The following is a 25,582-nucleotide window of genomic DNA, read 5'->3' on the forward strand; positions in this document are numbered from 1 at the left end:
ACACCCCCACCCGGGGGGGCCACCGCGAGGTCGCCATATGGAGAAGACCCGGGCCGGCAGTACCGGCAAACCAACATCAATCAACCTTAATCTATCATTTTCACATTACATGCTATTTTTTTCTTCCTTACCACCCTCTTTATTGCATCATTTCACCAATTTCTCTTCGTCCCGCCTGCACCCATCCTTATACTATACCCATAAACTTCTGCTACCCACACAGTAACGAACTCTAAAGTTACCCCATATCTCATCCTCCTCATACATAAGCGCGTTGGAGCAGTTGGTATTTGTTAGTATATTTTATATCTGGTTTTCCGCTTTCCAATTCAAAACATTACAGTTATCCAAATGTAGCTTTTTTTTTTTTAAGAGTATTTGACTATATTTACTCTTGTATCGTCCGCAAAACATGACTCGAAGCTGTGGTTAACGTTTTTACGTGTCTGCTATAACGCTGAGAAACGGCAAAGGTGCTTTGCTCAGACTAGATTGCAATTTGTCTAGTATTTCTTTATTTTTTAGAAATTTGAATTTCCACCTTCATTCATACGTTTTGGCCTTATTTTGTAAGCTATTACCCTATGGTTATATTCATCAATTACGCCTGCAAAATTTATACAAAATCTGCATTGATATTGTCTTCCAATACCGCCATGGTTTTTCACATTGGTCTAATAGTTATGAGAAAGTTGCTCTACAGCCGTGCTGACCTTCAATGTGAAACACTTTTCCATAAATCCGATAATTGACTTCTTAATACCGTCTCGAAGGATATATTAGAGAAATAAGAAGCATTAAGGAACTCAGGACATCAAGACTTATTTGCCATCTTCCATGTTCATGAGAGAAATCAATGACGAGCAACTCTGGTAGAGTGCAAAACGGTTAACACGCTTTAGTTTCACTTCACAGAACCGGATAGTACCTCCCGTACAATTTGTGTTAATAAACGATATATATTCCGTAGACTGGGGAGAGTTCATTAAAAACTGTCTGGGGTCTTATACCCGGAGTTGCTGACTCCATTGTTTAACAGACATTTATGAGTCTCTCAGAATTATTATTGGATTCCTTTAAGTCGTACAACTCCCAGGGAGTGGGAGGTAATCAGGTTCGATCCATCAAGGTAAACTCCCCTTCGTGGAAAAGTGTTTTTCATAAGAGTGCTGATTTTCATATCGTCTTCAGTGTATGTAACTTCACTTGTAAGTAGAGACCAACAGTGTTACTGTCTTATTTAAAATTAAGGCAAGTGAAAACAATATTTAGTCTTATATTTTTTGAACGATTTTGTTCATTTTGTTTTCTTGCAGGTGGTATGTGTACTTACCCGGGTGTATTTGCTCTACACTATCACAATCACTTTCGTGAAAAAGCCAGTTTCCTTTATTTAATTCATATGGCTGAAGTAGTTACTCGTTCGTCTAAATTTGATCGCGACCTCTAACGTGTTTAAAGTTTTTGTTATTAATAAGCAATATCTTTTTTTCTTTAAGTCTTTGCATGATAGATTTTGAAAACTGATCATAATTTTTTTCGGTACTGCTCCATCCATCTCATACTGGATTGATTAGTGTGTGTACTCTTCTTCCGACAAGTACTAGTGGTTGTCAGTGTTGGGTGATGTTGGTTGTTTTGCAGACCCTGGGAGTCCTCAACGCTATGCATATATTCCTCCTATAACATCTGTTGTCTCTCAGTGTCTCGGCTACTTGGCATTTACTTTTGTGCTCCTCTAAACCTTTATCTCTGCACTTAAATTGATTTAGCCACTCTCCTGTGCACTGCTTCGTTCTGTCGGCATCACATAAAACTGGCACTTTAGCTTACACAACGGTCTTTTCTTTAGTGAAGTTTTGCACATTTCAGGATAGTAACATCAGCAAACATTTAAGTATGTCACTCTTAGAAAAATGTATTTTCCTGGGTCATGAATAACTATATATTCCATTATGAGTGGTTTTTAACAATCGTTTTACATTGATTTATATAGATTTATTCTTAATATAAACCCACTGGCAACTGCCTCCCTCAATTTCAATGCTCATATATCAGAACAGGTAATGTGAATTCATCACCTGCATTTTCTAACCACCACTACCACAACCTCATCACCCCCAGCTGCACCACCACCACCTCGCCTCACCACCTCTACCACCACCATCACAAGCATCAACACCAGGGGGTGGGGACCCTGCAGCACACTGTACTCATGCTCAGAGCTAAACCTAAACACAGACATTATCAATATCACGCAAATCTCTAGCAGCAACTGGTACTGACTGACGTCCCCCACCCTATTGGTCAATGATTGTCTCTAGCTGCCTTTTAATCTCTCTGACGGATGCAAACTGTTTAAAGAGAAAACTGTGTACGAATGGTATATAATACCGACAAGATGAGATAAAGACATGTGCAACATCTGGGTATCTTTATTGTAGACGTTTCGCCATCCAGTGGCTTTATCAATACAAATTCTAGGACATAACTTGAAGACAGTAAAACTATGTACAGAAGATGAGGTAATCAGTCCCTCAACCTACGAGTAGGTGCAAAGAGCACCATAGTCGTGGAGAATCTCCACGACTATGGTGCTCTTTGCACCTACTCCTAGGTTGAGGGACTGATTACCTCATCTTCTGTACATAGTTCTACTGTCTTCAAGTTATGTCCTAGAATTTGTATTGATAAAGCCACTGGATGGCGAAACGTCTACAATAAAGATACCCAGATGTTGCACATGTGTCTTAATCTCAAAGAGAAAACTATATACTTTAGGTATAGGTACCACCTCTAGAACTGGACTGGGAACTCTCGTCCTCAGAGAAGAGAATACACGTACTTCAAGGAAAACTCAAGGCACTCCCCGAAGCTGTTGGAATATTTTCTTCTCCTACCACCCCCTATATTCTATATTCTATGTGAACTTTATTTATAGAGAGAATGCATTCACAAAAACCACAAACGTGAATACATTGGCACAATGTATAAAAAATAATGAATCTCCTCTAATCCCTCCGAAGCTGGACACAATCCAAGTATGCAGCATTTCCCCTCTGGATGGCCACACTGCGGCGCTGGAACATGAAAGTGGCTGCCCTTGGGTCCCTGGGGGTGTCGATAAGTGTGGAACCCAGTTCTTTAAGGAAGCGTGTGGTGTTTTTTTTTTCCCCATGATCCTAAGATATCTGATCCCATCGGGACAAACTGATACTGCTGGCCTATGTCTCTGTACTTGCCGATCTTGTACTCCTCCCTGTGATCAGCAGCTGTTCACTGTCGCCCGACACTGTGATGGATGTAGATGTCAGCCAGCGTCTACACGCAGGTATAGGCCCATGCTAAGAGCTTGCCAATCTTCCAAGGATAGATGGTGATCCCATCGGGGCGGTTTGCTGGGTTGTGAGTATTGTTGGCTGCTAGTGATTGGGGCTCTCTTGGCTGGGCATCCAGTGTAGAAAGGCTTCTCTTTACGATGTCGTTGACTTCATTACATTTTGCGTGCCAGCCCTTGGTTTTGGAGCAGTTAAGACCATGTAGACCATATTGGTCGGCTTACGCATCGCCGCAAATACACGTACATTCCGTGTGAACTGGGGCAGCAAGGCGGAGAGCTACTGCAATACAGAAGGTCTTAGGGTCGAGGCATGTTCCCATTGCCGAAATGGGAATTGTTTGGAGGAAGTAACCAGAGTGATGTGCGCTCACAGCTTGGAGACGGACAGTCTCCCTGTCTGATGTTACAGCCCAAAGCAAGTTGGCAAGCACCTTTTCAGCAATGGGGCCATCCCGACTTGATTATATATATATATATATATATATATATATATATATATATATATATATATATATATATATATATATATATATATATATATATATGTCGTGCCGAATATGTAAAACTGGTCAATTAGCAAGAACTCATTTAAAATTAAGCCCTTTCTAAAATTTTCTCTTATACGTTTAAAGATATATTTTTTTCATTAATGTTGATGTAAAAATTTATAATTTTGCACCAAAAGGAACTTAGAAAACGTACATAACCTTATTATAACAAGCGCAATTTATTTTAGCCTAACCCAACTAAATATATTTTAGATTTGTTTACAATAATTTAATACTAAACAAACACAGTGAAATATATTTTTTTCGTTAGGTTCAGAATGATTTTGGCGAAATTATTGCATACACAATTTTTCACTAGTCCTGTATGGCAAGATGAGCGTTGCTATTTAAGCCAAGATCTGCCTATTCGGCACGACATTATAAATATATATATATATATATATATATATATATATATATATATATATATATATATATATATATATATGCAAAATAACCACGGGGGCCTAGAACTATCTTTCAACTCTCCCTGTGGTAGTTTTGCATTTTCCACAGATGTTCACAATTTTTTGCGCGATATATATATATATATATATATATATATATATATATATATATATATATATATATATATATATATATATATATATATATATATATATATATTATATATATATATATATATTATATATATATATATATATTATATATATATATATATATGTCGTGCCGGATAGGTAAAAACTTGCTATTTTGGCTTAAATAGCAATGCTATTCTTGCTGAATAAGGCAAGCAAAAATATGTGTATGCAATAATTTCGCAAAAATTATTCTGAACCCAAAGAAAAAAAAATGTATATCAGTATATACCTAAAATATATTTAGTTGGATTAGGCTAAATTAAATTGCACTTGTTATACGGCTAGATAAGTTTTCAAAGATTCTTTTGACACAAAATTATTAATTTTTACATTAACATAAATGAAAAAATATATATCTTTAAATGTATAAGAGAAATTTTTAGAAAGGACTTAATTTCAAATGAGTTCTTGCTAACTAACCAGTTTTACCTCTTTGGCACATTATATATACATACATTATTTATATATATATATATATATATATATATATATATATATATATATATATATATATATATATATATATATATATATATATATATATAGGTCACACTACACAGACACGTTGATTTATACACACTCATCTGAGTTTTCTTTGATTTTATCTTAATAGTTCTTGGTCTTATTACTTTTCCTTTTATATCCATGGGGAAGTGGAATAAGAATCTTTCCTCCGTAAGCCATGCGTGTTGTAAAAGTCAACTAAAATGCCGGGAACAATGGGCTAGTAACCCCTTTTCCTGTAAAGATTACTAAAAAGAATAAGAAGAAAATTGTCAAAGTGGGAAGTCTGAATGTGCGTGGATGTTGTGCAAATGATAAGAAAGAGATGATTGTGGATGTTATGAATGAGAAGAAACTGGATGTCCTGGCTTTAAGTGAAACAAAGCTGAAGGGGGTGGGAGAGTTTCAATGGAGAGGAATAAATGGGATTAGGTCAGGGGTTTCAAACAGAGTTAGAGCTAAAGAAGGAGTAGCAATAATGTTGAAGGATAAGCTATGGCAGGAAAAGAGGGACTATAAATGTATTAATTCAAGGATTATGTGGAGTAAAATAAAGACTGGATGTGAAAAGTGGGTTATAGTAAGCGTGCATGCACCTGGAGAAGAAAGAAGTGTAGAGGAGAGAGAGAGAGAGAGAGAGAGAGAGAGAGAGAGAGAGAGAGAGAGAGAGAGAGAGAGAGAGAGAGAGAGAGAGAGAGAGAGAGAGAGAGAGAGAGAGAGAGAGAGAGAGAGAGATTTTGAGAAATGATGAGTGAATGCGTGGGGAGTTTTGAATCAAGTGTGAGAGTAATGGTGGTTGGGGATTTCAATGCTAAAGTGGGTAAAAATGTTATGGAGGTAGTAGTAGGTAAATCTGGGGTGCCAGGGGTAAATGTAAATGGGGAGCCTTTAATTGAGCTATGTGTAGAAAGAGATTTGGTAATAAGTAATACATATTTTATGAAAAAGAGGATAAATAAATATACAAGGTATGATGTAGCACGTAATGAAAGTAGTTTGTTAGATTATGTATTGGTGGATAAAAGGTTGATGGGTAGGCTCCAGGATGTACATGTTTATAGAGGGGCAACTGATATATCGGATCATTATTTAGTTGTAGCTACAGTTAGAGTAAGAGGTAGATGGGAAAAGAGGAAGGTGGCAACAACAAGTAAGAGGGAGGTGAAAGTGTATAAACTAAGGGAGGAGGAAGTTCGGGGGAGATATAAGCGACTGTTGGCAGAAAGGTGGGCTAGTGCAAAGATGAGTAGTGGAGGGGTTGAAGAGGGTTGGAATAGTTTTAAAAATGCAGTATTAGAATGTGGGGCAGAAGTTTGTGGTTATAGGAGGGTGGGGGCAGGTGGAAAGAGGAGTGATTGGTGGAATGATGAAGTAAAGGGTGTGACAAAAGAGAAAAAGTTAACTTATGAGAGGTTTTTACAAAGCAGAAGTGTTATAAGAAAAGCAGAGTATGTGGACAGTAAAAGAAAGGTGAAGAGAGTGGTGAGAGAGTGCAAAAGGAGAGCAGATGATAGAGTGGGAGAGGCACTGTGAAGAAATTTAAATGAAAATAAGAAAAAATTTTGGAGTGAGTTAAACAAGTTTAGAAAGCCTAGGGAAAGTATGGATTTGTCAGTTAAAAACAGAGTAGGGGAGTTAGTAGATGGGGAGAGGGAGGTATTAGGTAGATGGCGAGAATATTTTGAGGAACTTTTAAATGTTGAGGAAGAAAGGGAGGTGGTAATTTCATGCACTGGTCAGGGAGGTATACCATCTTTTAGGAGTGAAGAAGAGCAGAATGTAAGTGTGGAGGAGGTACGTGAGGCATTACGTAGAATGAAAGGGGGTAAAGCAGCTGGAACTGATGGGATCATGACAGAAATGTTAAAAGCAGGGGGGGGGGATATAGTGTTGGAGTGGTTGGTACTTTTGTTTAATAAATGTATGAAAGAGGGGAAGGTACCTAGGGATTGGCGGAGAGCATGTATAGTCCCTTTATATAAAGGGAAAGGGGACAAAAGAGTTTGTAAAAATTATAGAGGAATAAGTTTATTGAGTATACCAGGAAAAGTGTATAGTAGGGTTATAATTGAAAGAATTAGAGGTAAGACAGAATGTAGGATTGCGGATGAGCAAGGAGGTTTCAGAGTGGGTAGGGGATGTGTAGATCAAGTGTTTACATTGAAGCATATATGTGAACAGTATTTAGATAAAGGTAGGTTAGTTTTTATTGCATTTATGGATTTAGAAAAGGCATATGATAGAGTGGATAGGGGAGCAATGTGGCAGATGCTGCAAGTATATGGAATAGGTGGTAAGTTACTAAATGCTGTAAAGAGTTTTTATGAGGATAGTGAGGCTCAGGTTAGGGTGTGTAGAAGAGAGGGAGACTACTTCCCGGTAAAAGTAGGTCTTAGACAGGGATGTGTAATGTCACCATGGTTGTTTAATATATTTATAGATGGGGTTGTAAAAGAAGTAAATGCTAGGGTGTTCGGGAGAGGGGTGGGGTTAAATTATGGGGAATCAAATTCAAAATGGGAATTAACACAGTTACTTTTTGCTGATGATACTGTGCTTATGGGAGATTCTAAAGAAAAATTGCAAAGGTTAGTGGATAAGTTTGGGAATGTGTGTAAAGGTAGAAAGTTGAAAGTGAACATAGAAAAGAGTAAGGTGATGAGGGTATCAAATGATTTAGATAAAGAAAAATTGAATATCAAATTGGGGAGGAGGAGTATGGAAGAAGTAAATGTTTTCAGATACTTGGGAGTTGACGTGTCGGCGGATGGATTTATGAAGGATGAGGTTAATCATAGAATTGATGAGGGAAAAAAGGTGAGTGGTGCATTGAGGTATATGTGGAGTCAAAGAACGTTATCTATGGAGGCAAAGAAGGGAATGTATGAAAGTATAGTAGTACCAACACTCTTATATGGGTGTGAAGCTTGGGTGGTAAATGCAGCAGCGAGGAGACGGTTGGAGGCAGTGGAGATGTCCTGTCTAAGGGCAATGTGTGGTGTAAATATTATGCAGAAAATTCGGAGTGTGGAAATTAGGAAAAGGTGTGGAGTTAATAAAAGTATTAGTCAGAGGGCAGAAGAGGGGTTGTTGAGGTGGTTTGGTCATTTAGAGAGAATGGATCAAAGTAGAATGACATGGAAAGCATATAAATCTATAGGGGAAGGAAGACGAGGTAGGGGTCGTCCTCGAAAGGGTTGGAGAGAGGATTCAGGGAAACCGGTTATTTTCATATAGTCGGACTTGAGTCCTGGAAATGGGAAGTACAATGCCTGCACTTTAAAGGAGGGGTTTGGGATCTTGGCAGTTTGGAGGGATATGTTGTGTATCTTTATACGTATATGCTTCTAAACTGTTGTATTCTGAGCACCTCTGCAAAAACAGTGATTATGTGTGAGTGTGGTGAAAGTGTTGAATGATGATGAAAGCATTTTCTTTTTGGGGCTTTTCTTTCTTTTTTGGGTCACCCTGCCTCGGTGGGAGACGGCCAACTTGTTGAAAAAAAAAATTATATATATATATATATATATATATATATATATATATATATATATATATATATATATATATATATATATATATATATATATATATATATATATATATATATATTATTTTTATTATCACACTGGCCGATTCCCACCAAGGCAGGGTGGCCCGAAAAAGAAAAAACTTTCACCATCATTCACTCCACTGTCTTGCCAGAAGGGTGCTTTACACTACAGTTTTCAAACTGCAACATTAACACCCCTCCTTCAGAGTGCAGGCACTGTACTTCACATCTCCAGGACTCAAGTCCGGCCTGCCGGTTTCCCTGAACCCCTTCATAAATGTTACTTTGCTCACACTCCAACAGCACGTCAAGTATTAAAAACCATTCGTCTCCATTCACTCCTATCAAACACGCTCATGCACGCCTGCTGGAAGTCCAAGCCCCTCGCACACAAAACCTCCTTTACCCCCTCCCTCCAACCTTTCCTAGGCCGACCCCTACCCCGCCTTCCTTCCACTACAGACTGATACACTCTTGAAGTCATTCTGTTTTGCTCCATTCTCTCTACATGTCCGAACCACCTCAACAACCCTTCCTCAGCCCTCTGGACAACAGTTTTGGTAATCCCGCACCTCCTCCTAACTTCCAAACTACGAATTCTCTGCATTATATTCACACCACACATTGCCCTCAGACATGACATCTCCACTGCCTCCAGCCTTCTCCTCGCTGCAACATTCATCACCCATGCTTCACACCGATATAAGAGTGTTGGTAAAACTATACTCTCATACATTCCCCTCTTTGCCTCCAAGGACAAAGTTCTTTGTCTCCACAGACTCCTAAGTGCATCACTCACCCTTTTCCCCTCATCAATAATATATATATATATATATATATATAGCGGGTAATACAGCACATAGGAAAATAAGTTGTGCGAAGAAAATAAGTCAACCAAAAAAAGGGAAGGTAGCTCCAACTTTTTAGCTCTCGAGTTCTTGAGGACAGACACACCCTTCTTGAAGGCAGCGAGAGACTAAAATATTTTATTTCTGTTATTCATTATTGATTTACAAATCTATGTTAATTTCCTAAATAAACTTTTATCTCATTCTGTTTAAATTAGCAACGACAAATTTTCCAGGGGAGTCCCTGGTCTTCTTTCATTTCTCAATATCTCTCCCAATTCTTATATTTCCTTGTTCTGCTCATTTACGTGCTCGTCTTTCTTATTCACCTTGCCTGCCTCAAAAGTACTGTACTCGCGACATTCAGTTATATAGTGTAGAATTATGGCAATGATGGCTGTTGTGAACTATTACCAATCACGAGACGTCTGTCTGGAGCTGCAGCAATGAATTTATTCACGTATTTTAGTAATCAAGTCTTTTTAACTCAAGGTTTACTAATTAAAAATTGTCACAAATGTAAATAAAGCAGGGATGCAACAGCAATTATTTTTCATTCTCATTCTCTCTCTCTCTCACCCTCTACAGGTGTCTTCACACCATACCAGATGTGCAGCGATACTCGTTTCACACAAATGTATGCACTTATCTAATCTTAGCACCTAAATTGTAAGTGATCCTTTAAGTCTATAAATAACTGCCTTAAACTCCATGAAGCACGACTGTAATATGTTTGTGTCAGAAGGCAGGCACAGGTGTAGTAAAATTATAAACAACTGAGTCAGCATCCACCTTCTGTGGATTCCCTCTCGCCTTGGCCTTCAAATGTCTGATAGAACCGATGTGTTGCCAAAGGTGTGTCCTACAGGGATGGAGTCTACTGTAACTAGCGGTCTCAGGAAAATAAAACAGAATGACCTTCGTCTCTTAGACTTTAAACAGAGTGAGAATAATAATAGTCAATCCATTTATTATCAATGTCATGCAGAGAGAACCACACCTAACAAAATAAGGAAACTTGTGTTATTACCGGCTGGCTACCGCTAGGCTACCAGCAGCTAACGTACACCAAACTAAATAAAAACTTTGTCAGCAGAATTATTCAAATATCTTGTGAAAAATGTGAAAAATTCTAGGAATTCTTGTGAATGTGAAAAATTCTAGGAATTCTTGTGAATGTGAAAAATTCTAGGAATCCACAAATACGCAAGAAATGTCTAAATATTTAATTCACAATAACATATTACAAAAATGCTGGATAAATATTCTAAATGCCTACTATAAACAACTGTCACTCAAGCCTGCCTAACCAACACAGTACCACTGGCAGTCCCTTGGACCAGTCTCTCAACAATGAATGCGCTCATTGTAATCTTTATATAATTTTGTTTATTGTGTAACCAGCTCATTACTAACCCTGATGAATAAGACATGCAACACCTGGGTATCTCGACTGACGAGACACTTCGCCTGTGCAGCAAGCCTCCCCCCCCCCCAAATTTAATATAGAGGCGACTTTTATACTGGAAACGGTGGAAGAAGGGGAGAGCTAATTTTAAAGTGTTCAGACCCTTAGCCTTAACCCATCTAAAGCAGAGGCTTGTATACTAGAGTATTAGGAGAGATGCATCAGTCAGAGATAGCCTCACAGGTGGGCAGGACCCACTAGTGGAAATAGTGAATGGCAATAGAGTTGTAAAATATATTATCTGTACCAATATTCCATGGGGTTGCTGTGTCAGGCAAACATCATTCCATCAACAGTATACAATAACTACAAGCTGAACAACACTTGTGCATGTTTACTGACGAAACGTCTCGCCTGAACAGCAGGTTTTCTTTTACTCTAATACACCTGCTGCACCTCTGGCTCCAGTGTAAGTGTTTCCGCCATCATGCCTTTGTTTTACATAGATCAAGTCAAGGGATTAGTTATAAAAGCTAAGGGACTAGACAATTATCAAGGCTAAGGGACTAGACGATTATCAAGCTAAGGACTAGACAACTATCGATGCTAAGGGACTAGACAAATATCATGGTTAAGGGACTAGATAGCTATCAAGGCTAAGAAACTAGACAACTATCAAGGCTAAGAGACGAAATACCTTCAAATTACCTCTCCGCTTCTCCGTCTCTCAAGTATATACGACTTACAGTGGAGTCTCTTATACTGGAGACAGTGGAAGAAATGGAAAGGTAATTTCAAGGTATTCAATGTTCACCTCACCTACTTGTGGTTGTAGAGGTCAAGTCATAGCTCCTGGCCCCGCCTCTTCATTGGTTGTTACTAGGTCCACACACTCCCTGCCCCAGCTTTATCAGTCCCTTCGCCTTGATGGATGTTTAGCCCCTTAGCCTTGATCTATCTAAAAGCAAAGGCATGAGGGTAGAAACGTACCTGTGACCTTTGATATACCAACCTTTGTATAGTTTCTCGAGTTTTCCTACCTTCGCAGCCCGGCCCTGGACCAGACTTATCTGGTGCTTGTATAATGGAGCCAGAGAAAAGGTGAAGATGTATTACAGAGAAAAGTTCCAGTGCAGGCGAAACATCTCAGTAAAGATACCCAGGTTTTGTACATGTTTCTTATTCATCAACTTGTCGGCATTGCATATCATTAATATAATGATAAAACCCTGTTTAACTCCACACTATCCTGGAGGCGTCTTAGATGTGTAGGTGACGAGCCCATTATCCTATAATCGAAGGATCTGATTCCACTGGCCCTATATCGAGAACTGATTCCACTGGTCCTACTTCTACTCAGTGGTGGTTCATCATTTGTCATGCACTATAAATGCTATTCAGTGGTGAAAGGGAAGACGATGGGGCCTGTTTTTGGGACTGATTCCATTGGACCTATGGCGGGGACTGATTTCACTGGCCCTATAGCGGGAACTGTGATTCCACTGGACCTATGGAGGAGATTGATTCCATTGGCCCAATGGTGCAGGTGCGGCTGACCATCGGTCAATTATTAGTAGCGATGGATCTATATTTCGTGAGTTATGTATCTCAGAGATGGTTGTTTCTACTGACTGTTGATGCACAAATGGTGCAAATGCATTAATAATAAAATATTATAGGGAAGTGCTAAACCCATAGGGGTCATACAGTGCGTTTGGTGCTGATTCAGGAATGCGTCGATGAACAAAAAGAAACTGGTCTCCAGCTGGACCAACCCTGACACTGGGCCTCAGCCGGAGGCTCTAGGTCTCACCAACACTTCTGGTCGTTGACTTGCAATCGCAAGGTCGCAGGATCGGTCCTCAGCACCTAAACAATATTTAAAAGCTTGTATATACATAAAGTCTGAGTTTTCTTCACTTTCCAAATTAAAACCAGAGCTTTCCAATACCAGAGTACAGCAGCTATTATTACATTAAGAATTCAAAAGAGAGAAGGGAGAAAGAAAAGCGACAGGAGGGGAGACCGAAATTCTCAATAGTAACTTTTGCTCGGTTGAAATGAAACCTTAGAAGCTGTCGTAACTGTTTAACCTTTCAGGGAATACCTGAAAGGTTGACAGATTTCAGAAGCTGTGTGTGTGATGGAATATGTAAGGTAAACAAAGCTACTGTTCCTATGTAATCATAGAGCCGGATAGCAACACTGTTGATGAATCCAATTTTGTTAAACTAAATAACTCTCATTCTCACACACACAAAAACTATTTTAGACTGGTTTATACTAATCCTTACTACTTAACAATATGATTCAATAAAATTTACCGTAGTAAAGAAAACTCAAGATAACATAAGTGCACTTATCGTGAAGAACATTACGAGTGAGGTTTGAAGAGAAAAAAAAAACTCGCTGATACAGTAATGAAGTAAACTTGATCACTTTACCAGAAGAATCACACTTTGCGAATTTAATTATAGTATTATATACCACTGCTGCTATGCACATCGAACTAATTTTCAATTTTACTCTCTAAGGTTTTCAGAGTACATGTGTACATAAATGATTATTTACTACAGGCTAATAAAACAATTATCAAGTGTAACAGCGTGTATGGACACCACTGAGTGGGACATCGAGCACTCATTTGGAAAATCAATTAAATTTAAGATCGCAAATCGAGCTAAGGTCAGTACGGGAAGGTGGGGAGCGCATATGTATGTAGCACCAAGCCCAGCAACACACTGACTGACCTCACTCACCAGCCGCCGCAGCCACCTTCACCACCCACTTCCCGCCCACAACCACACCTCCCACCCTTCTTAAACCTAAACTAAAACGCATTCATCAAAGCACCTCACGTTTCAGTACATGTCAACCCTTCTAGAACTTATACTACCCATAAGTGTAGTGTGTACTATTAAGGGCGCAAACTTATAAAAGGTTACATTTAAGCAATAATTCAGTACGACTATAGTGAAACTGACAAGAGTGGTGGAGGCGGGTTTGCGCCTCTCACCACACCTGTCATCTCTGGTCACTTCGTAAACTAAGTGAATCTCAAACAATACTTTTTTATTCTCGTACCTTCTCATGAATAAGATGACTCGTCACATCATTAAACCCAGAGGGCTAATAACCCAAGATAAACCAATACAGCGAAGCAATAAGCAATGCGATCAACAAGCTGGCTGATGAGAGACCAGGCCGCGATTAGCGAAAGGAGAATCGCACCTCCGCCTCTTACGTTGAATGACCCTACATGGTCATGTTAAAACCGCCAAGGATGGAGTTGATACTGGCAAAAGCATGTCAATTATTCGGGCTGAAATGTAATACTTATATGCAGGTATGTTCCCTCACAGGATGAGTGGCAGAGATTACTGGTTGCTGAAGTTGTGTCCGGGTATGTGTAATGATCTACTCTTTCAATATATCCGTCTAAGCGTTCTTTCATTTAACTAAGTCTTCTAACATTATTCTATTCTAACTGGTCATATTGCGTGTGAATAAGGCGGTGGCTACATGCACGAGGCTGGCTCACCTATCTAAAGATAACTCTTGCACTAACCTTGCATAATGTCATACAGTCGAGGGTAGCCGCACAAAGCGGATGTGCCACCCTTTAATAAAAAATAATCCTCTTCTTCCTCGTGGCCCATACACTGCTCCCTCTGCCTCATCATCCCCTCACACTTTCCCCTTACACTATCCCAACAACTTCCTCGTTCGTTATCATGAGCCTTCTTCCGTTTATTAGATCATTTACTCCTTAACAAGTGCTTTCGTTCCTCTTGTGGGTGGGTGTATGAAGCATGTAGAGGCGGACTAGTAGCGTGTGGGCGGTGGCGTGCTAGTGGGTGGCTGGTTTTGGGTGGAAGCATGCTAGTGCTGGTGGCAGTGAGCACCGTGCCCAGGCTACACACAAAGTATCAGATTCTGATCCTCCAGCCAACCTAGATACTCGTCCCAACACCCTTAACCTGGCCCAAACCACTATCACCCTTCGAAAACCTATAAAGTACAGTAGAAACCTAAAGAAAGCTATTAAAAACTAAGAAAACCTATGAAACCCTCCGAAAACTTATAAATACGTATAAAATCCTTTAATAAGTACTAAATCTTTAAATTTACTAATTCACATAAGCGCGTACAACCATACTGTTTACTGCCACTACGTAAAATCCAAAAACTACTCGCTTGTGTATTAAACTAAGTTTTTAAGGATAATGCATATATGATTGCAACATGTTTTTCTTTGTGTTTCAGTGATTAAGTACAAGAATGGTGTTAACATTACAGGATTTCTTTTTTTTATTTTTTGTTTTGTTTTGTTTTAATACTGTGTATTCAAATTCCTCTCGTACACTGGAAGAACTAAAGAACATACAGCAAACGGTATATCAAAAGATGCATTAAAACAAGTGTTCATGATTTATGAACATTTATGTGAAAACCATAACTACAAACAGATCCACAATTTTTGTAACTTACTAATAATATGCATTCTCCATGGGTCGTCTTTTTTTAAATATCCTGGTATTTTTTTATATATCTGTTGGCTGACGAGTTTTGGAATACATATATTGATAAAGTGTTCCCTAAATATGCACAGGACACGATATTTTAAAACCACCGGAGTTTTCTAACATTTTTCCCGTTGGATGCGACCCAAAATAGTCGGCTGACATACATGTACGTACTTATCTTTACTGCCAGGTGAGCAGAGACAGCAAGAGTGTAAGGAAATATCTGATGTTTCTCTCTGCCACGGAATTGAACCCGTGATATTGCAGTTTGGAGTCGAATGCTCTCATAAATGAGCTACGCGGCACCCCAGAAACCTACGTGGAAGATTTGTGCTTAAACAAAATTGAAATGCCTCAGCAATGTGCTGCTAATCCATTCTACATAAGTAACATAGTGGGAACAAAAACTAATCATTTTCCTGTGATATTCCATCATGCAGGCCCGGTGGCCTGGTGGCTAAAGCTCCCGCTTCACACACGGAGGGCCCGGGTTCGATTCCCGGCGGGTGGAAACATTTCGACACGTTTCCTTACACCTGTTGTCCTGTTCACCTAGCAGCAAATAGGTACCTGGGTGTTAGTCGACTGGTGTGGGTCGCATCCTGGGGGACAAGATTAAGGCCCCCAATGGAAATAAGTTAGACAGTCCTCGATGACGCACTGACTTTCTTGGGTTATCCTGGGTGGCTAACCCTCCAGGGTTAAAAATCCGAACGAAATCTTATCTTATCTTATAATATTCTTCAGCCTGAGCTCGGAGATTTCATTTGGGCAATACGACTACGGGAGCTTCGAAGGTTTAGTTCCGACAGAGCTAGTTACTATTACCAGGGAATTACCATCTCTCAAGTGACTCGCGAATCGGAATAATTGTAAATGATTCACGGATGGAGCTCGAACTCAAGGCAGGCTTGTTCTATAACTAGTAGATTAGTGCGCTAACCACTGTATCATGCCAGCCTAATAGGATCCCTCCAACTAAGTATATTTTCTTTACCCTGGGCAAATTAGCATGGGCCCCAACTGTAACCACAATGCAGGTTTTTACCAACGAATCTTACACCAACATTGTTGTGGTAAGCCGTAGCTGAAATTCACTCAAAATCGTTTTCGATTTGGTAAAAGGACGATTGTAAATAACTCATGAAATAATAATAATAATAATAATAATAATAATAATTTTATTTCTACAAGTACATGCACAAGGTATACAGGCCTAGCTGACATCAATGACATACTGCTATACAGAAAGCCGCTTGTTATGCTTTACCACCAGGCCACGGGCCTGGTTCGAACCCATGGCGAGCCAATCCTAAAACTAAAAGGCCAATGCGTTAATGGTGTTCAGTTGTTGTGGCTCACAATATATGCCTTGTGTAGTTGTGATGGTGTTATTTAACTCATGCTAACCTTCCTAGAGTATAGAAATGTATAACCTAGGAAGGCTAGATGAATTTTATTAGGCCGGCATGGTGCAATGGTTCGAGCAATGGTCTGCTAGTTTTAGGATGAGGTTCAAACCCCTATCCGTTCTGTGAGAACCATACACAAATGACATGAAAATTTTTTAATGATGATATTTCAATCATCACAGAGGGAGGATAGGGGGGGGGTGGACAAAAAAATAACAATACAATAGTTCACCATATATCCAGCGAGCCGTGCTTCTTAGTTACACACACACAATAAGAAAACGAAGTACTCATCTGCTGACAGGGATGACTAATATAGGAGATTTTTTCTTTTCTTGTTACCTGAGTAGTTTTTTTTATACACTATGAAACCTTCGTGTTATTCTACTCAAATATTAATTACTTTATCTTATTTCGAAATGCTATTTCGTTATTTAGGCTGTCATCACAAAAAAGTCGCTTAAGTACATTTTGTACTATCACTACATCAATGCTACAGAAAACCGACTTTATTAACTAGACAAGCATGCAACACTTGGATATATTTTCTGTAGACGTTTCGCCAACCAGCGGCTTTATCAATACAATACATAGGCATAAACGGAACCCTGTAGAAGAGGAGCCTTAAAAAATTATTTACAAAAGACAGAAGATGAGGCAATAAGTAAGTAAGTAAGTTTATTCAGGTGTACACAAATACAGTTACATAGAATTATCATACATAGCAGCATATGTGTAGAGAACCTAGGAACAGGTGTTCAGCGCCGTCGTCTCGGATTAATCTGCATCGAAGGCGAAACGTCTACAAAATTGATACCCAAGTATTGCAGTTTTTTTTTAATTCATTATAATGTTGTATGCGAGTGCCCGCAACATGTGTGTGCCTACAGAACTAATGTATATATTTATACTACCTATACTATTTGTTGATTTTGCCTAGAAATAAATACTTATTTATCTACGTATTTTGGGTACTAATGATTGCATGTAATATGTAATTATTAAATTAAAATACAAATTATTTATAAGTACTGCAATTCCAAATTCCAACTACTCCGTTATGGAAAACTGGAGGAGATAATAACTAGAACAGAGCATACTACTGACTCCGGCCATACAATAGAGCGGAAAAATAATGTAAGGGACCTGGGAGTAGTACTGTCTGAGGATCTCACTTTCAAGGATCACAACAGTGCCACGATCGCACGTGCAAAGAAAATGATAGGATGGATAATGAGAACTTTCAAAACGAGAGATGCCAAGCCCATGATGATCCTTTTCAAATCACTTGTTCTCTCTAGGCTGGAATACTGCTGTACATTAACATCTCCATACAAAGCAGGTGAAATCGCAGATCTAGAGAGTGTGCAGAGATCCTTTACTGCACGTATAAGTTCTGTCAAGCACCTTAACTACTGGGAACGCTTGGAAGCACTTGACTTGTACTCGTTGGAACGCAGGAGGGAGAGATATATCATAATCTACACTTGGAAAATCTTGGAAGGAATGGTCCCAAATCTGCACACAGAAATCACTCCCTACGAAAGTAAAAGACTGGGCAGGCGATGCAAAATGCCGCCAATAAAAAGTAGGGGCGCCATTGGTACACTAAGAGAAAACACCATAAGTGTCCGGGGCCCAAAACTGTTCAACAGCCTCCCATCAAGCATTAGGGGAATTGCCAATAAACCCCTGGCTGCCTTCAAGAGAGAGCTGGACAGATACCTAAAGTCGGTGCCGGATCAGCCGGGCTGTGGCTCGTACGTCGGACTGCGTGCGGCCAGCAGTAACAGCCTAGTTGATCAGGCCCTGATCCATCGGGAGGCCTGGTCGTGGACCGGGCCGCGGGGGCGTTGATCCCCGGAATAACCTCCAGGTAACCTCCAGGTATGGCTTACAAAAATATGGAACTAAATGCAATGTAATTCATATTAATTCAAGTTAAATAACTAGAGAAAAGATAAACAAGGAACACACCTGTGCAACAACTGGGTATCTACACACCGGTATTATATTGAACCTAGAAAAAATATGACGAGTTAATACCAAAGGTAAGTTGGCAATGGTGGAATATGAACAACAGTTACCTGGGTTGATTCTCCAGCACTTCTCCAGACATCAACGTACCTGTGGAAGACAAAGAAATATGTTAATCACCTAGAAGGCTTCTTCAGTATATCTGTGACTGACACGCGAGTATTAACACTATTTTTTTTAACAAAATTCGTACAATTTTATCGAGTGGATACGCTTATTTATATTATACAGGGAGTTTCAAAGAGATGGTCCCAATTTCAAAGCAGACTGCATTGAAACTGGGTTCATTTCTCTGAAACACCCTCTGTATTTTACGAATATTAGTGTTGCCAGAATTTTTGTACTAGTCGGTGGAGGTTATCTGGCTGGAAGGGGGACTAGGAGACTTGTTCTGTAATAGCGTTTTTTTTTTTATCTGGGGGAGACTTTGGGGGGTAATGGGAATTTTCGGGGGTCGAAGCCCCCAAGCCCCCCCACAGTGTCGCCACTGTTTACAAAGATAGACACGAGTTATATTAACGCAACACACCCATTGCGCACGGCGATGAAGTGGGACTTTCTAAAACAATACAAAAACGAGTAATGAAATTTGTCGCCTTCAAAGAGGGGAAGGAAGGGAAGGGGAGGGGTGTCTTGATGTTAAAAGGGTTTTTCATCCAAGAAATTTGAGATACTGTTTTATTTATTGGATCAAATCTACCTCTCACTTCCCAGGCGCTGTGACCCATACAAGTTTAGCACTCCATGAATTATAATAAATCTTGTCGTCAGTACCGAGGCATAATCAGCTGCTCATCAAGCTATGGATCGGAAACTAACATGGATCACCAAGATCGTATCCCCTCCCAAGAAATTAAGAACCTGGACGTGCAAGGTTATGCACATGGAGTGCATCGGCGGTTGCACAATGCATTGCAGCTCATTCACTTTCTTGCTCTGTATTCGAAGTGCACAGGACAAAACCATTATCCTATAAGTCACCTTGGCCAGCTGCAAGTACATTAACCAGAGTCATTTAGCAGTAGTATAAGACCCTAGCTGATCTGGTGACCGTTTTGTGCTGCAATATTCTGACTTCTTATGAAAGGGGTGGCTGTGTAATTCGATTACTCAATTTGAAGAATCAGTTCAGCCAGACTCTGGCCAACAGCTGGTTCACATATTGGCTACTGATATTCGTTCCTTATGAGTGTGCGTTCACCACTAGTCGAGAGAACTCACTGATTACTATTGCTTATTTGGTGTTCACATGAAATGGCTTGTGCTGACTTCTTGTACAGTATATACATATGTAGTGTCTGTTGAAACAAGTTAAATCACAGAGTCCTACCGTGTCTAATTTATTTCCTCGGTGATTGCTAGTGACTAACTAACCATGGATTATATTATAGCACAACCCGGTACTGCAGCCCAGTTAGAAAACTACTGGAGCTCGTTAAATTCAACACCAGAACATTTATTAAGAAAAGTTTCGCTCTCAGGATAGGATAGGATTTGGATTGACAAATCTCCCAGGAGCGAAACCTGTCTTAAAATGATAAATTAGACACATGTGAAACACTTGGGAATCTTTAATGAGGAAACGTTTCGTCACACAGTGGATTCATCAGTCCATACAAAGGAGGATGGTGAAGAACAGTAGTAGTTTGAGGTAATCAGTCCCTCAGCCTTGAGTCGATGTAATCAGTCCATCAGTATCGAAAAGCCACTGTATGGCGAAACTTTTCCACATTAAAGATACCCAAGTGTTGCACATGTGCCTAATTTATCAACTTGTCGGTTCTCTGAACCATTTATCTACAGTGTCTTAAAATGTTCGTGTCACACAAGTGTTACACTACTAGGCTTCCTTGGGTTAACCTGGGTTATTATATCGCTCACAATCAGGGTTATTATATCGCTCACAATCAGGGTTATTATATCGCTCACAATCAGGATTATATCGCTCACAATCAGGGTTATTATATCGCTCACAATCAGGATTATATCGCTCACAATCAGTATATTAATGTAAAGATGATTATAAGTTCAAGAAGACGCACGTGTTATAGTGCAGGTAAAAGAATACAACTACACTGACGAGAGGCTCATCAGCTCTACTTGATGTTTCAAGTAATAGAAGCTTCAAGACAAGCTCAAAATCTAACAGCAAACACGACCTGATGCCGAGACACGTCCATGTCCTCACCAGTTTGTGTTGAGGGGGTCGATACTCCGCTTCTGAGCCGGCCTCGCCTCAGATTACTTTGGCACTGCTGGGTTCTTGGTTCTCATAACCACTCTCAAAGCTGTGTACCGAATCCCCCCCCCCCATTTATTTCCTTTTCCAACTTATTCCACTTTTCAGTCATAATAAGACTAAAAAAGCACTCCATAACATTTCCCTAATGACTTTCGGTGACAGTGTTCAGAAAGCGGGTTAACTGAGTAAGCGGTTACTTGAGCATCACAAGCCGTGTGTATAAATACTACTACAGTGTTATGTGCTCACCACTCATCTCAGCACTCTGATATCTTTACTGATAAGCCCATCACTTGCTGTGATTCTATTTTCCTCCCCAGAGAACCATTTTCATACCCCCTTATCATTAACATAAAACAGTTACTATGCACAACTAAGGCACAAATACTAACATGCTTTCAAGTTTGCGAATTAACACTAGAAGCTAAGCATAGTGGGTATGTATGAGGCGCAGGGAAAGGGAAGAGGAAAGAATACATGCCACGTTTCATGCCACGTTTCAGCCATTTACACTAATACAACACACATTGAAGAGACTTGTAGTGCTGCAATAACAATAAAGCAACTCTGGTGAAGGGTACGACATCCGCCGCCTTGCATAGTGTTTCTCAACCTGTCGAAGTACCTACCACACATTAAATTGTCTCTGGATACAACAAGCTTGACAATCATATCTCAACCTCACTAAAGGACAAGAATAATTTATAATGTTGCAATCAATAAAGATATATCCAACGTCAAGGAATGTTTAATAAATTTAAAGTCAACACACTGAGCATTAGCTGGGACAAAATATATAGCATTCCCTCTGAAACCGTCTGCGCTAGTGCATAAAATACAAAACTCATTACCATGCTGAATAAGAATCATGCAGAGCCTGAATTTGATGCCCTCCTGAGTATGATTAGCAAATTATCAAACGCAGAAAGAGAACAAGATTTGTTTGATCAGCTAGCTTACGATGGCAACGTAATCCTGAGGGCCGTGAGCAGCAACAGCTTGGAAGGAAGCCTTGTCTTAGACGTTAAAAAGTGTAAGAAACTTAGCTAATCAAAAGTATGCACTTTATAACAAAAATGATCTAGATTTTATGATATTTGTCTTTAGAGGTGGGGGGGGGGATTTTAATAATTAAAAAGTTCATAAGAAAGGTTATATTTATGACAAGAAGATGCTTACCCACCCACTGAAACTGTAAAGGTCATGCAATGTTTGGGGAATGTCATGTAATTTGGTTTGATATAAAGAAGGGCAAGGTGGTTTCAATTCCTTGGATCAACAGACCTTCACCAGATGGTGAATAAGACATGTGCAACCCTGGGTTTCTTTACTGCCGAAACGTCTCGCCTGTGCAGCAGACTTCTTTAGTCTAATATAATGGCGACTTTCATACTGGATACAGTGGAAGTAGAGAGGTAATTATAAGGAGTTCAAAGTTTTAAACTTGAAGAATTAAGAGGTGTTCAGTCCCTTAGCTTTCAAAAGTTGATAGGTTGTAGGTCCCTTAGCCTAAAGCAGTGGTACAGGGGTGGAAATTTATATAATGGAACCAGAGGTGAGGTGCAGCAGCTGGAGACGGCGTCACATATGGGTGGAGGCCCACTAACGGAGGTAGGTCATGCCAGTAAGTTGGGCCAGCATTTGAAATAAGTTGGACAAACATACGAGCGAGATACGATGAGCAAGAGAGTTGTAGAATATATAAGATGTACAAAGATTCCAAGGTACTGCTGTGTCAGACAAGTATCATTATATTAATGGTATACAATTCAGCGTCACTATGTCATGAATATAACAAGGCCTTCACCAGCACCAAGGCACACTCCTGGAAGTGTGCCAGTACAAGAGTATACAAAGATTAATACAAGCGACGTACTGATAGAAAGCACTGACAGCGGGAAACCATGGGAGTAGTGATCCACTGTCACAACTTTCTCCCAGGGTGAGTCATTCTGTGTTGAGTAACCTTCACACGAGTCCTTGCATCAGCCCCCACCAACAAGCACACACCCACTTCTATATTACCATTTATCTTTTCTTTTTAGATTTTGTTCCGAGGAGTGAGTTTATTGGGCGATGTCACTCAAGAACCCCAGCAGAAGCATTGACTATACAGAGTATAGTCAATGCTTCTGCTGGGGTTGACTACACAGAGTACCCGGGACTTTTTATTTTAAGACCATGCATGTTTTTAGTACATTTTGAAGGGATTCAAGGAAACCGGTTAACCGGACTTGAGTCCTGGAGGTGGGAAGTACAGTACCTGCGCTCTGCAGGAGGGATCGGGATATTTGGAGTTTTGAACAGTAGTATCGGCGCCCCTCTGGTAAAACAGTGATGGAATGAAAGATAGTGAAAGTTTTTTTTTTTTTTTTTTTTTTTTTTGGGGGGGAGGGGGGTCACTCTACCTCTGTGGGAAACGGCTGGTTTGACGAGAGAAAAAATACAGCTCAGATGGCTCACACATCATTCGAGCTATTAAGTCCATCTTTCGTTGTTCCAATATACAACAATCATCACTTTAACATGCACAACAATCTTATCGCTGGGTATGACTACATTTACAATTATCCTTACAGAGCTGCAGCAAATCCTGAATATTTTTGTAAAAGGCTACAAACCTCCTTAGTCACAGCTTGTTCATACTGTTCATACAAACCTTTGGTATCACTTCTACATCCTTATAATCAGTTATATTTTGCGATATAGCGGTGAAGTATATTTTCCTCTCAACGTACTTCCGCTTGCAGCACGCACCTCAACGTAGCCCCACCACAGGTAGGCTGATCAACTGACTGAGGAACTTATCAAGTTTCCTCTTCAAAACAGAAATCTGTTGGTAATGCCTCTTATGCATGAGAGTAGTGGGCACAGGTGTGGGCTTCGTGGGTGAGCGGCGGCCATGGGTACATCAACCCCAACAACACCCAGCGTAACATTCACACGCTGGCTTCCCCTGCTCACCCATGATTATACTGCTGGTCAAGGTCGCTCTATTCCCAATACTGCCTGACTCACAGGCACTCTAAATCACGTGTCAACACCCTCACTAATATCCATCGCCAACACCCTTCACCACCCTCGATATCCATCACTACTCTCATCGCCCTCACCACCCACCTAAGCAATATGAGGAGCATCTCGCAACATGGACGACATACTCCAGAAAGGTAGGTAGGTAGGTAGGTAGGTAGGTGTGTAGTGAGAGAATGTACTTATCTAGTTGTGGTTGCAGGGTTTGAGTCGCAGCTCCTGGCCCTGCCTGTTCACTGGCCGATACTAGGTCACTCGTCCTGGTCCATGAGCTTCATCATACCCCTTCTTAAAGCTATGTATGGATCCTGCCTCCACTACATCACTTCCCAGACTATTCCACTTCCTGACAACTCTGTGGCTGAAGAAATACTTCCTAACATCCCTATGAGTCATCTGAGTCTTCAACTTCCAACTGTGACCCCTTGTTGCTGTCCCATCTCTGGAACATCCTGTCTCTGTCCACCTTATCGATTCCTCTCAGTATTTTATATGTCGTTATCATATCCCCTCTAACTTTCCTGTCCTCCAATGTCGTTAGGTCGATTTCCCTTAACCTCTCCTCGTAGGACATACCCCTTAGCTCCGGGACTAGTCTTGTTGCAAACCTTTGCACTTTCTCTAGGTTCCTTACGTGTTTGGCTAGGTGTGGGTTCCAAACTGCTGCTGCATACTTCAATATGGGCCTAACGTACAGAGTGTACAGGGTCCTGAACGATTCCTTATTAAGATGTCGGAATGCTGTTCTTAGGCTTGCTAGGCGCCCATATGCTGCAGCAGTTATTTGGCTGATGTGTACCTCGGGAGATGTGCCCAGTGTTATACTCACCCCAAGATCCTTTTCCTTGAGTGAGGTATGTAGTCTCTGGCCCCCTAGATTGTACTCCGTCTGCGGTCTTCTTTACCCTTCCCCAATCGTTATGACTTTGTACTTGGTGGGGTTGAACTCCAGAAGCCAGTTGCTGGACCAGGCTTGTAGGCTGTCCAGATCTCTCTGAGTACCTCTAAAGCCTTGGATCAAAAGCCCTTTACCCTTTAAAGGGGAATTTTTAAGATTTAATTTTAATGGGGAGGAAGGACCAAATCCTAAGGAGTCATAAAGTGCCTGGGAAATGGGAGGTATTAGATCCAAGGAAGGAGAAGAAGTGTCCAGTTCCTTGGATCGGAAGCCCTCACCGGCGAAATGTAAACGTTCCAAATTAAACAGGTGCTAGCAAATAGAGATGAAATGTTTATAATCATAAACTATAATTTTTAAAGGGAGTGGACCGGAATGCCAGCGGAAGGCCTCGGTCACATGCCCAAAAGTTCCAGCTGTGGATCATCATATGACTAAGACCTGCGTCAGGAAACATTTGTCCTGATTCCTAACGAACCTTACCTAACCTAACCTCGAGTAAATAAATTAGATTTGACTGAACAAACTTCAGGCAGAAACCTTAAAAATGTTTCCTCCAGACGTTCATAAAATCCCTTATTCACTCTCATTCCCAGCCATGTAAGTTCTATCCAGTGCTGGACAGTGCTCT

General features: G+C 40.2%; 1 protein-coding gene across 6 annotated transcripts in view; it reads right to left on the reverse strand.

Moving 5' to 3' along the window:
- The window catches only part of LOC128700299 (AKT-interacting protein-like), a 238,328-nt gene that overhangs the window by 106,576 nt on the left and 106,170 nt on the right, over positions 1-25,582 (reverse strand). The window contains exon 2 of one of the 6 annotated variants that reach the window (XM_070100028.1): positions 18,829-18,868. The exons of 3 other annotated variants lie outside the window; for them this stretch is intronic. In XM_070100028.1, coding sequence (XP_069956129.1) covers positions 18,829-18,868 — 40 coding nt within the window. Of the gene's footprint in view, positions 1-13,247; positions 13,433-13,496; positions 13,548-18,828; positions 18,869-25,582 lie in introns of those variants that run through there. 2 more of the 6 variants (XM_070100029.1, XM_070100030.1) reach the window with 2 other exon arrangements.

The sequence above is a fragment of the Cherax quadricarinatus genome, chromosome 71 (assembly GCF_038502225.1).
Source record: "Cherax quadricarinatus isolate ZL_2023a chromosome 71, ASM3850222v1, whole genome shotgun sequence".
In the NCBI taxonomy this organism is placed as follows: domain Eukaryota; kingdom Metazoa; phylum Arthropoda; class Malacostraca; order Decapoda; family Parastacidae; genus Cherax; species Cherax quadricarinatus.